This window comes from Grampus griseus (assembly GCF_964374135.1).
Source record: "Grampus griseus genome assembly, chromosome: 3".
Taxonomy (NCBI): domain Eukaryota; kingdom Metazoa; phylum Chordata; class Mammalia; order Artiodactyla; family Delphinidae; genus Grampus; species Grampus griseus.
The window spans coordinates 88467161-88480802 of NC_139019.1; the positions used below are offsets into that span (position 1 = coordinate 88467161).

Here is a 13642-nt window from a genome sequence, read left to right on the forward strand (position 1 = left end):
TTATTGTTGAGGTGAGGTAAATACTTTCTAAAATGGGAGAAGGGCAGTCTCCTAAAGGAAATTGAGGTGAATGAGGGAAAATTGATGTGCGACAAACAACCAGTCCCTGCTACAACTCTTCCTTATTTTATATGCAAAATACCTTCAACAAAAATAATGATAAGTTGTAGTGTTTATTGTGTGTACCATGTGCTAGGCATATGCTTAGTGCTTTAGATACATTTTAGTCTTCAAAACCATCTTGAGAAATAAAAGGAATTAATCCTTACGGGTTTTTTGTTTTTTTTTTGCGGTACGCGGGCCTCTCACTGCTGTGACCTCTCCCGTTGAGGAGCACAGGCTCCGGACGCGCAGGCTCAGCGGCCATGGCCCACAGGCCCAGCCGCCCCGCGGCATGTGGGATCCTCCCGGACCGGGGCACGAACCCACGTCCCCTGCATCGGCAGGCGGACTCCCAACCACTGCACCACCAGGGAATTCCAATCCTTATGTTTTAAAGAAGTTTAGAGAGATTGAACAACTTACCCCGGGTCACATAGCTAATCATGTACCCGAAAGTGGGGTCCGGCTGCTCACCGCTCAAAAGCCAATAAAGAGGCCAGGTTAGGGGAAAGGAAAGTTTGCTTTATTTTGGATGCTGGCAACCAGGGTGGAGGCGGGGGTGGACACCTGTCCAAAGGCCGACTTCCTCCACCCGCCGCCCCGACAATCAGGGGGCAAGAGCTTTTATAGGCAGAGGGAGGGAGCTACATGCAAAAACAATTCAGTCAGCTCTGACAGTCATCCTGAAATTGGTCATCGGTAGTCTGACAGTGTCATCTTGATTGTCCTAGGTACAGTTAATCTTCAGTTCCAGGCTCTTTGAGGCCAATTCTCAGAATTGCGGCAGCTTATGTCATGGCCACAGCCTAGCCATCATGTAGTTAACTTCTTCCACCTGGTGGCGGTTTCAGTATCTGTAAGACAGCTCACAGGATAAGGCTCAGAATATTATCTACAGCCCTTAAGGAGGAACTAAAGGTCCTCGACTATGCTTAATGACTAAACTATTATTATTTGGTCTCCTTTGACTGTTTTCCTCTGTTTCTGCATTTTCTCACTTCTCTGATTAAACATATTCTTTAGCTAAAGTTTTTCCACAGACAAAAGGCAGGCTGAGGACATGGGGCGAGGCAAGGACCATAGGGCCTGCTCCATTTCAATCAGACCTAGATCAGCACGACTTCAATTTCCATGTTCCTTTCACCATGTAATGCTGTCTCGTTAGTAAACTAAAAGTTGACTATAAAAACAGTCTAAGAATTGTCTTAGAAATTCATCACTGGTGAAGAATTCTAGAAAATAATCCATCCTGTCTTGGTTTAATGTGCCATACAGAAATAAGCTTTGGTAAGACAGAGTTACAAAGGGGGAGTTATTATCTTGTTTTACCCAGTTATGAACACCACCATCTTATTGCAGTGGTCAGGTTGGGCTACTCCAGCCACACACATACACACATGCATATGCAAACATGTATACACATGTGCTGCACATATGATTATTGTATGTATCACACATTCTAAGAGAGGTTCTTTAAACTGCCACAATGAAAATGGCAAAAGAATGAGTTCAAAGAAACAGACACTATCTTCTACAGTAACCTCACAGTGAATACTAAAGATCATATCATCTGATGTCAGTCTCCAGTTCTTCTTCACTAAATGATAATAATCAGGTACAGTCCCCACAGAAATGTTTCTGGCCCAGTCTGAATTATTTTCTTGGTATCCTAGCTTTAGTCTCATAGTCTGTCCTTTGGATAGTTTAATTTTTGCTTCAGGGTCCTTAATGGCTACACTCACCCAATGCTAATTATTTAATTTTTTTCCTGAAGACCTTGCTTCTCAACAGTGTTCTGCAGGAAGCTGACTAGGGCTGTGGAATGGTGCAGCTCTGCTACTTTACTTAAGATCACTGTGTCTGTGGCATGAATAACTATAAATGGGAAATAAATCTAAAATTTACTTTGATGATTTAGTGATTTTAAGCAAGAAATTTCTCTAAGGTAGAAATAGTCTTGGATTAACTAAGAGACAATCAGATACCCTTTGTCTGTATCTTTGGCTGTGTCACAGTATTCTGATAGCTGTATCTAACTCTACCTTCCTAGTACTTTTTTTTTTTTTTTTTTTCGGTATGCGGGCCTCTCACTGTTGTGGCCTCTCCCGTTGCGGAGCACAGGCTCCGGACGCCCAGGCTCAGCGGCCATGGCTCACGGGCCCAGCCGCTCCGTGGCATATGGGATCTTCCCGGACCGGGGCACGAACCCGTGTCCCCTGCATCGGCAGGCGGACTCTCAACCACTGCGCCACCAGGGAAGCCCTACCTTCCTAATACTTTATTGACTTGGCATCACTTTTCAGCCAATTTTTAATTCTATTTAAGTGTTGTCTTTTCTTTATTAATCTAGTGTGCATTTGTTCGTTTACAGTCTTATCTATTAAGGATTGCTTCTTTGCAAATTATTTTTTTAAATGATGCAGTTTGTAAGGCAGTGGTGTTACAGAAGCATCTATCAAGATGAGCTCAGAGTCTTAAATGTACTAAGTTTTATTGTTGGAATCTAAAGAATTTTATGGCATCTGTCAGGTGCCATTGATAAGTGATGTAATGTCATCCTTTTCTAAACATTATTTTAACATTGAACAAGTACTTGAAAAGCATAGTTCTAACCATTGGAGAGAAGCTAAGGAAGAAATGTTTAAAATTAATAAAAAATTTCATGGGTAGCTTGTCTTCATGCTTTTTGAGGTATTATTACGTGCTAGACATCCTGTGGTGGGCACTGAAATTAGCATGCTGAACAACAGAAGTGCAGTTGTCTTCACAGGGTTTACAGGCTGGGCCGGGGATTGGGGGTATGAAGAGGATTATGTGAAAGACTAGTTTAAAAAGAGCAGGAGGCAGAAGGAAAAGTGCTGAATGAGAGCTAGTTTTGGAAAGAAATAATATTAGGATTCCGCAGAACACTGGGGTTATGTCATATGATGCTTTAATCAAATTGCAGAAAAGATTTTTTCATTTGAAAGTTATTCCGTAGCTTAGAAAAAATCTTATGTGGTTTCAAGACCAGAAGGGTGCACTTTTTCTAAACTAGGCCAATGTATATCTAACAAAATAACTAATATATGTGAATATTGGTCCAGGAAGTAACTTGAACTAAATATTGATTTCAAGTCCATTTTAATAGACATTTTTTGAACGTATTAAAGTTGAGAAATTAGTGGTAATTTTGCTGTTTACTGTTGCATTTAGGTGTTTTTGTTTTTGTTTCAGAAAATTAAGTCAAGCTTGATAGAAGCTATTTTAGTAATGTTCATAGTAATAAATTTGATATTCTCTTTAAAAGAACAGGAAAAAAAGTAACTTATCTGACACCATTAAGATTATTTTTAAAGCATATAGCTTAGTGATTTTGCAAATAGTCCACCTAAATTTCTGTAATACTGATTTGTGAATAGGAGAAGAGATTAGAAAAAGAACTTTCTAAGGAGAGTTAGGCAGTTGTTTATTTTCTAGGTATTCTCATTAAAGAAAAAGCCATTAAGTCTTCATCTCTAGAGTTGTTCTATTTAACGAGGCCTAGATCCCTGGTGAAGAGGATGAAAAACATCAGGAAATGACAATTAAAATGTTAATCCCTCTTGCGAAATTCTGGCTTAATATCGGAGGGCCTAATAGAAAGAGAAAGTAGGGATGACTGTTTTTAGAGAACATTCATTCTAATATACTTTAACTTGGTTTTGTTTTGTTTTGTTTAATAATGCAATACATTACACTATACATTAACAAGGAAATTGTTTAATGCCATGCTGTTAGTGAATGCAGTCTAAGGCTACCCTATTTAACATGGTTGTCACTGGCCATATGTGGCTCCTGAGCTCTTGAAATTTTGAAATGTATCTAGTGCTTCTAAGAAACTGAATTTTGAATTTCATTTAATTTTAATTGATTTAAATTTTAAAATTTAATTTCCAGTAACATGATTCAATTATTAGAAAAGATTAAGTATGTTTGGAACAACCTAGGTATGTGAATCTACTTTTTTAACTGTAAATTTGATGAAATCTAAATACAGATCGAATACTTCAGATGGAAATTTGCATCTAAATTGAGATGTCCCATACATGTAAAATACACAACATATTTTAAAGACTTAGGATGATAAAATGTAAAATATGTCCACAATAATTTTGTAATGATGCATGTTGATTTAATAATATTTTATATATATTGGGCTAAAGAAAAAACATACTATTTCAGCCACTTTCAACTTTTTATTGTTGTTACTTTTTAAAATGTGGCTACCGGTATACTTAAAATTACTATGTGGCTTGCATTACATTTTTTTTGGACCATGCTGTTTTATGGAGTTTCTCTAAGTCATCACTGGAATTCATTTGATGCACAAAAATGCAATCTGACTCAGCAACTAAATCATATCAAAATCATAGTTTTCTTTTTTTTTTCCTGTCTGACTCTACTATTAGTGATGGTGTTGTTAATCATTTACTCTTTTAACTCATAATAATTGTAATCTTTTATTTGGTATTAGAGAAAATAAGATTTCTTAGAACATTTTATCCAGGCAAATTGGTGAGAAATTGTGACAGAGGAAAGTCTGTCTTTGTATGACTTTGGTTATTATTATGTGTTGGGTAATATACAGTGTGAAGCACTTAAAGTACTTAAACTGCATCTAAGAAAATTCATGGTGTCTGCTTTCTAATAAGATGTGTTCTTTTCATATTTTCTTTTATCCTCACCTTAAATGAAATGGGCAAAAAGTATGGTTAAATGTGTAATGCTTTTTGTTCTGTCAGGTATCTCTAATAGGTGATAAATATGACTTTCATCATGATCTTGTCTCATTGTTCATCTGTCAATTCTTCTAGGAGGTGATTTCCTCTCCTTTCTGAGAAAGAAGAAGGATGAAATAAAACTCAAACAATTAGTGAAATTTTCATTAGATGCTGCTTCTGGTATGGCCTATCTTGAGAGTAAAAACTGTATACACAGGTAAGGAGAATATTTTTTAAACATTTTCCAGTTTTATTAATAGGGTATTAGAAAACTGATATACTTGCTATCATAAAGCAGTGAATTTCTTTCACAAAACGTATTTTCTTGTTGGTTTTCATATTTTGTGTGAAAGCATTCTTTGACAGTTGCTTACTTAGTTTACAGAAACACTTGTTTTCTGTCTTCCTGGGGTAAGTATACCTCATTAGACAATGACTTACTAATTAAAATTTGTTTTATTATAATCATTAATAGCATAGTGATAAGATATACCACAAGTTAGTCATAGAAGCAGCTACAAACTTGTAGCCAAATAAGATTGTTTCATGTGTTACTTATTCTCCTTTTTCAAAGAAATTACTTATAAAGTTACAGAAAATCCTACTAGTAAAACAATTCATGACAGTGAATTTGGCCAAGGGTAAAAGATTTGAGCACACTAGTTATTTCAAAGGAGATTTTAGCAAACTTTCTCTAATTATATCAAGACCATCAACTTGGTTTTAATGCTTTATAGATTGTGGTTTTAGCTGCTTGTAGCTGAAAGTAATCTTTTTTTGCTAAGTGTGAATACAAATTAAGATCTCTTGCAGAATTCATGTCAGATCCTAAATATGGCTAAGTGTATATAAGCAAAATAAAGTGGGGGATTTGGTGTAGTTTTTATTTGCTTGAAACAGCACATGATACTGTGTACTGTGGGGAGGGTTCATTGTCAGATTGAACCATTGTGAACTTTAAGCTGGTTGGTTATTGAGGTATATTTTTCTCTCATGTGCTTCATTATGCAGCCTTTGACTTCATATTCTTGTGAGGTTGTACAACATAGAATTGCAGCAGAACAAAGTTATATGCACCTTAAATATACATTTATTTGATCTCAATGAATATTTTTTACTTAATTCCCCCCAAAAAATTTTGCTTGGTGTTCAGTTTTATTCTGAAACTAAAATTATGGCTTATGTTTCAAATATAGTTCAACAGTCACATGTGTTTTAAAATACATTTCAATAGGGATACTATTTTTCTGGAAATTAAAACAACTAAAACTAAGCTACTATCATATTCCTGTTTTACTTTCTATGAATATAGACTGTATTTACTTTCAATGATTGTAGATCAAATCACATTGTAATGTATATTTGTGAAGACTAAAACAATTGATTTTGGACAAGAATTGCATTATCACTAATTTCATTACTTCATGTTAAAAGTAACAATTAAGGATTTTGCCGTTTATTTAGAGAAAACCTATAATTTTGATTGCTCAGGTGTTAAAGCTACTTTGGGTATCACATTCTCTACTGCAGTTTTTATCGTGTCTCAGATTTTTTTTTTTAACTCAGACTATTTATAGCTTTAAGCCATAATAAATACACATTCTAGAAACTGTTTTAATGTCAGTTACCAGTAGCAGTCTTTAATTTCTGGTGTGTTGTGGTTGAGGGAACTGTTGTTTCAATTTCTTGCTGCCTTTAGTGATTGCTTTTCTTGCAAATGGATGATTGTATTTTTTTAAGTGCCTCTATCATGAGAATTGAAACCATTCTAAATTGCCGATGGCAGTTAGCTTTTAAAAATTTATCCCACTTACAGAATCATAACATTATCTGCTGTAATTTTATCTTCCCATTTTGGTTTTTAAGAATTTTCATGCATTTCCAAATTTTTGAAAGTCAACCCGCGCTTGACCACATATCCTAGAAGATTGTACATAGTCCTGTACTATTTGCCTGGGGGTAAGGTTTCTGATTGAACATCTTGAACAATGTTGGTGAGAGCAGGTTTGACAAATGGGTTTCAGTGCCAACTTTCAGTGATGGGTAGTGGCTGTCTGTGTTGTGCGTTGAGAAGGATTCCAGGATCAGTGACAAAGAGTCCAGTGATCGATTAGTCACATCTGTCAGGGTGCTGACAGGCATTAATACAAAAACTCCAAATTTGTCATCTGTCACATAGAATATTTTCTTTTTGTCTTTATTTTCATAAATACATTTTTGATACGATTTTCCTTACTAGCTATATTATAACAACAATATAATATTTTTCTATAATCACTTCCACTGATACCTTCTAAACTATTTGCTATTCTTATTTCTCTTGTTAATCATGATTACTGGATGAATTTTATGATACCTCTAGCCAGTGATCTTTTGTTCCTCTTCAAACTTAACATAAATGTTCTTTTGGATGAATTCAATTTTTTTCTCTTCTTTTTTGGTACCTCACCAGTACAGGACTCTATATTGAGAAAGTAAATCATTCTTTGTGTTGAATTTTTTATGGAAGTGACTTGTGCTACAGAACTCTGTTCCTCTGTGTCATTCTGTGGAACTATTTCTGTGATAGCAGTAGTAATTGCAGTGGAGTTTTAATTGATTTATATTTACTAGATATACTCAAGACATGTTATATGTTTTTTTCTCCTAAGAAATATCATATATATATTTATGTAGCATAAATATAACATAAATAGATAAATACTATATATGTATATAGTATACACTGCAGTGAAAAGTATTTTTCCTCATTGGAAGAATTTCTAGTAAGGTATTTCAAAATTTAATTAAAGTTTCTAAAACGTGATTAAAAGTTCCCTTTCATTTTTCAAGTAATGAAGAAAGGCCCCCAGGCTCCATTCTTGACAGCCCAAAATATATGTATGTCTATGAATTCTAAAGTCTTTGTCCTACAAATCAAAGCAAAAAAATTTAAATATGCTTTAAATTTTATATGAACTTATACATTTTATCCTGTTCACTGATTAGAGGTCACTGGAATTCAGAACTTGAAAATATTTCTAATTGCATCTCCCCAGAATATCATCTTAACTTTTGGGGGACGCATTCTCTTTCTTTAGCTTTGTTGTATTGTTTTGATTACTATGAGAAGAGCAGAGCAATGTTTCATTATAGGTAAACAAGTATGACAGCTATAAAATGGAAACAAATAATTGCATAAAGAAATGGCATGCTGTTTTGGAAAGCGTTCTTATTGTAATTTCCATTTCACTTCCAGGAGTGTTCTCTTGATACACTAAGTTTCTAATTGAAACTATTTCTGCTTATAGTTTGAGAGTGTTGGATATTTTGTGTTTCAGTTTAGTTGTAATCAACCCTGTTTTCTTTATAATTATTCTATAAGCCAATGTGAAATTTTCTTTCCTACTTGTACTTCATACAAATATTTGAAGTACACTGATAAACTTTGCAGGGGTGTGTTTACTTACAGTGCCGTGTTATTAGATTGCTAGTTGTCACTCTGGAAAAAGTATTAAACCTGATGATTCTTGATGTTAAGTGGATTGAGGTTTGACATTATATTAGATTTAAATGGTAACGGTGTTTATGGTTTTATTGCTGATGAGTTCTACTACAAGATTTATTTTTATTTGGGTTTATTTTTAAAAATTGGTTTTGTGCCATGTATTTTATTTGTCCATGGAAAGTAAAGGAAGGATAAACTCTTGATTGCCATGTATTTGAGTTAAAGACCATAATCTATTGGGAGTCTTGGAAGCATTTCTGCATTTCATGATATTGTATGTCATTGTCAGTGCCAGAAAAGGTATCTAGGGAGAGATACTATAGAATATGATTTCTTTTTCTATTTTAACTCTTGTACTGATTCCTTTTCATTTTTGATTACTCTACCACAGTGATGTTTTGTTATGGAGTAAGATTAATAACTCTACAAATGAAAATATATAAGACTGCAAATATTTTATTGTTTGCTAAATGTTTTGCTTATCCATTGAGAACAATGGTATTGCTGGCACTTCAAAAACATGAACGCTAGCTTATTCTGTGCCAGGATGAGAGCAATATGAGAATCATGATCCCTGCCTTCAGATGGATGTAACAGAAAATAATAATAATGCAAAGAGATAATAAGTTTAGTGACAATGTATACAAGATACCATGGGAGCAATATCAAGAGGGTCTAATATGACCTGTCAGTCTGGGAGCTATGGTGGGGAGTAATCAGGGAAAGTTTTGCAGATGATACTGTTTGAGTGAGACTTGAGTGTATCATTGAATAGAAGGAGAAAGAATTTTCTAGCTGAAGCAAAGTTGAAAGCAAAGTTATGTTTTTCATGAGAAAGTATGACTATCATGGAACTACAAAGAGTATAATACTATCAAAATGGGAATACCAAGGAACGTTGGGCTGAGCCAGATAAACAGGGTCTTTCTTTCCAAGGGCTGTGTCTACCCTTTAATTTGGCTAAACTTGGGAATATCTAGCCATACATTCAGATAATTTTAAGACAGTTAAAAGTCTGTGGTTTTTAACTGGAAAAGGAAAGTAATTTGAACAAAATTTACAGAATCTTGAAAAATGTATAATCTTGTGAAAAGGTATAGGTATGGGACCAATTTTATTTTTAAGTTTCATTGGAAAAACAATTTAAGAAAGCTAAGATTGCCCAGAAAGGAACAATATTACATTTCACTTACATATGTTCCAGAAGAAGATTATTTCATCCAGTGATTTCTGATAAGGTTTAAGCATGTGTACTTTTTAAGGTGAATGTAAAATGTAACTTCTGTCTTATTTTTGTTGTTTGTGATTTCATATTTCATGAAGCTAAAGATTTGGTATGATATTGATCATTTACATTTTTCCCTTGAAAATGGAAACTCTCTTGAGAGTTTATTTTTTAAATGCAACTGACTAGCATCTGAGTTCTTCCTAAACTTTGAATGTAGTGGAAAAGTATTCTTGTGCTTAATGTATCTGCATATTTTCTTCAGTGTTTTTGAACACTTCATCTTTTCTGTGTCTTATGATCCTCCATATATTTAAAAAAGGGATCTTAAGATCAGTTTGCAGACTACGTAATCGAGGCTGAGAAAGATTAAACGAAGGTCACCTAGAGAATTAGTGGCAGGGCCACTGTTAGGTCTTAGATGTGCTGACTTCATTATGACACATTCCCATTCCAGTGTTTTGTTCTGTCTCAATCAAGTATTCATGAGCCTAACAACTGACATTTATTGATTACTTACTGAGTACCAGGCATTATGCTAATTAAGTGCTTTTGATTCAATATATGAGAACTTAAGCTTCAGGAGGGCAATAATTTTTACCTATATTGTTTACTTTTGGATTCCAAAAGCCTAAAACAGTGCCTGGCACTTAAAGGTGAATGAGTGAATCCTCAAGGCAACAGTGGGTACTATTGTTGGGCCTGTTGTAACATGAGGAGACTTATGGTTAGGGAGGTTGAGTATGTTGCCCAAGATCATATTAAAAGAAAGTGGCAGATCCAAGATGTGGATCCTGGCACTCTGGTTTGAGAGCCCCACTCTGAATCACTACACTGGACTCAGCTGCTTTCCATAAGAAATGCATCTTCTGACTAATTAGAAGATTCAGGGCAGAAGGCCAGCTGGTGTTTGGTGTGATGGCTCAGCTTATAATCAACATCTGGACTCTTTATGGTCATGAGTAAAAACAGAAGAGGATGCTGAAGCCTGTGAAATGTAATTTTAGAAAGACATACCAAGGTCTTTTCTGTTGTTTTTTAATGAACAGTTGCTGAAATGCAGCAGTATTTTGTTATTGCTTCTCCATTTAATTAGAGCTTGAAATTTTTTTTCATTTTTTGTACACTATTGTTTAGATACCCCCTTCTACTTTATCTGTTAATTAAAAACACAGGATTAGCATAGAAATGTGATAATCTCAAGTTAGTTGACTAAGCATTTATGACTGGTTTTCTTGTTCTAACATTTGATTATAAATTTGAATATATTAAGCTTTACTTTTAGCTTCTAAACCAATTTTGCTACAGTACAAAGAGGACTGTAATTTTAAAAGTCTCAAAAATATATGGTCCTCCTGTAGTTTAACCTTTGTCTTTTTTCTAGAGCAGTTTGGTATTCACAGTAACACCTTTCTAAAAATTATTTATCCTGCTACGTTATTCAGTGTCAGAATTTCCTATCGCTAGTTTCATTCATTTTAATTAAAGGATTTTTTCCTAAAGTCACATCTATGTTTCCAGGAATGAAAAAGGAAGCCTTCTCTTATACTGGAATCAGTTAACACGTTGGGTTCAGTTAATGTACCAGAGTATCTAACTGCCTTCTTAGAAAACAAAAATGATGGATTTGGGGTAAAGGGTCAGAGAACGGATGAGTTTTGATTTATGGTTACTGGTAGGAAAGATGCAGCATATGTAGGATACTGTTCAGGAATTCAGCTCAGTCCAGTAAATGGAATGAAAGTCCTTGAGAGTGAAAAGAGAGGGGAAGAAGGGAATAGGAGTACATGAGCACTGTTTCATGGCTTAGTGAGGGCTAGCCTTGTCTTATGTTACATAGAAATGATAGAGGAAAATTAGCCTATACCTCATTCTCTACTATTTCTGACTTTTATTCACTTAATTACATTAAGTACGTTTCTGGTTCAGAATGTCAAAAGTGATCTTTTACATTAAACAAACACAAATGGTTGGTTTACCATTTTCTCTTAGGGCCTATTTGATTACAAAAACAGAAATTGCTTAAGCTAATTTAAGCAATAGGAAATTTATTAGAAGGAAATAGAGTTATCTCACAGAACTCAAAAGACAGGAAGTTCAGCCAGCTCTGGGAGTCATTATAATTAGGAACTGGGAAGCAGGAACCAAAGCAGCATCTCTTTCTGTTTACCCTCTGTGTTCACTTGGTCTTTCATTATTTCTTCTTGCTATGTTGCTACTTCATTTCCCTCTTGCTCTGAAGACTACATTCCTCTGCCCCGATGTGCAAAGGTCCCTCAAGTGACATTCGAGTCACAACGTTCCAAGCCCCTCATCTGCAGATAATTAATTACTCTTTGAGGTCTCATTTCAAATTCTTGGCAGAAAGAATTGATTGGCCCAGTTTATATTAGGTGTCTACCCCTGTTTTAATCAATAACATGGCTAGACAAGGGAAAAGTAAGCAGGATGACTGTTACATAGATTTACAGGAGCTGGTTACTGTGTGTGAGGGGATAATTCTCAGAGGATGGGACACATACTGAGCAGTCTCCCTAAAAGATGGCTACCACGCATTCATTGAATGATTCCTATTGGGCAAGCACATTCATTATCTTATTTAGTCTTCATATTTCTATGACCATTTATCTCTATTTCACACTAGAAAAAAATTGAGCCATCAAAATAAGTAACTTGTCCAATGTCATACAGCTGGTGAATGGATGATCCAAGTCTAGATCAAGTGAATGACAAAGGCTGTGAAACTAAGCAAAACACTTAAACTATGTGTTAGATACACTTTTCAGTTTCTCCCCTTTTGTGAATATAAGCAGCCATGTGGACATCTCTTGTATGAAGCAAATCTTAAAACCATTTAATAAATGCTGATTTAGAGAAAACCTCGTTGTAGAGATAAGAGAGTGCTTTACAAGTCTTAACTCCGTATTTTCCTGGGATGATTCATCCCCACCCAGTTCCTTGGTGAAGGGCTGGTGGGTTTACTCTTTCCTGCAGGTGGTCGTGCAGTCTCCTTGAATCCTAGCTCACACCACATCCATACGACAGACAGGAGATTAAGCCCAGAACCGTGGAGTTGGGTTCATGATTACCCCAGGCATTTGGGTAACCGTTGGTTGAATTCAGGTTCTAAAGTAAAACCTGATATATGCTAGAGTAGCTGCCTTTTCCTAATTAGTCTTGGTCAAATAGAAATTCTGGCTTCTGAGGAATCCATTAGAACACGGATGACATAGAAACAAGGTTAACCTTCTCGCTTGCTTTTTTTGTTTTTTTATGTTTGTTTCCTACTCTCTGGCCTCCGAGGCAGGATCAGAGCAATCAACATATGGAACTAGAGAACTCAAGCCTGAGCCATTTACTGGGCATTGACTCACCTCACTAATATTGAGAATTACTTGGGGTTTTGTCCAATTATCTTTAAATATGTTTTTGATTTGATGAAATTCAAAAGCACGATGAGAAGGCCTTTTCATTCCCAGGTTTCCCTTTTCAAGTGTCTCTGTGCCAGTCAGACTGTCTGCCTGTGCACTGCCAGCTCTAACAGCCTGGAAGCCCAGCATTTGCAGAGCCGTATAACAGCTTCAGCATAGTGGCTAAGCCCACAGATTTGACACTGGAATGCTCTGTGTTTGAATCCTGGCCCTGTAGCACATCAGCTGTGTGACTTTGGACCCCTTCCCTGCCCCTACCTCAGCATTCGCTGTAACCTTTACCCTGCTTCATTTTTCATCAGTCCTTATCATGACCATTTATATCTACATATGCAACTATGTGTATATAAATATATGTATAACAGTGGTACATGTAAACATAGAAACCATAAAAAAGTACTGGTTTACTTTTTATTGTCTGCCTCAACTAGAATGTAAGCTCCATGAGGATACTGGCTTGATCTTGTTCATTCCTTGATACAGAGAACAGTTGCCAGTATCTAGTTTTGGTGCTCAGTAAAAGTTTGTTGAATGGATGAATGAATGAAGTTACCTACTATACTTTCATCTCTTCCAATATAAATTGAAGATAATAATACTCTTTCTGACACACTGATTTGGGTTAGACACTGCAAGGCTACTTGAGTAGGAAAGG

The 13642-nt window shown here is 35.5% G+C and overlaps 1 protein-coding gene across 3 annotated transcripts in view; it reads left to right on the top strand.

Moving 5' to 3' along the window:
* The window catches only part of FER (FER tyrosine kinase), a 466095-nt gene that overhangs the window by 354813 nt on the left and 97640 nt on the right, over positions 1–13642 (top strand). For all 3 annotated transcript variants that reach the window (XM_082651708.1, XM_082651707.1, XM_082651709.1), the window contains one exon: positions 4938–5061. In XM_082651708.1, coding sequence (XP_082507834.1) covers positions 4938–5061 — 124 coding nt within the window. The remainder of the gene's footprint in view (positions 1–4937; positions 5062–13642) is intronic.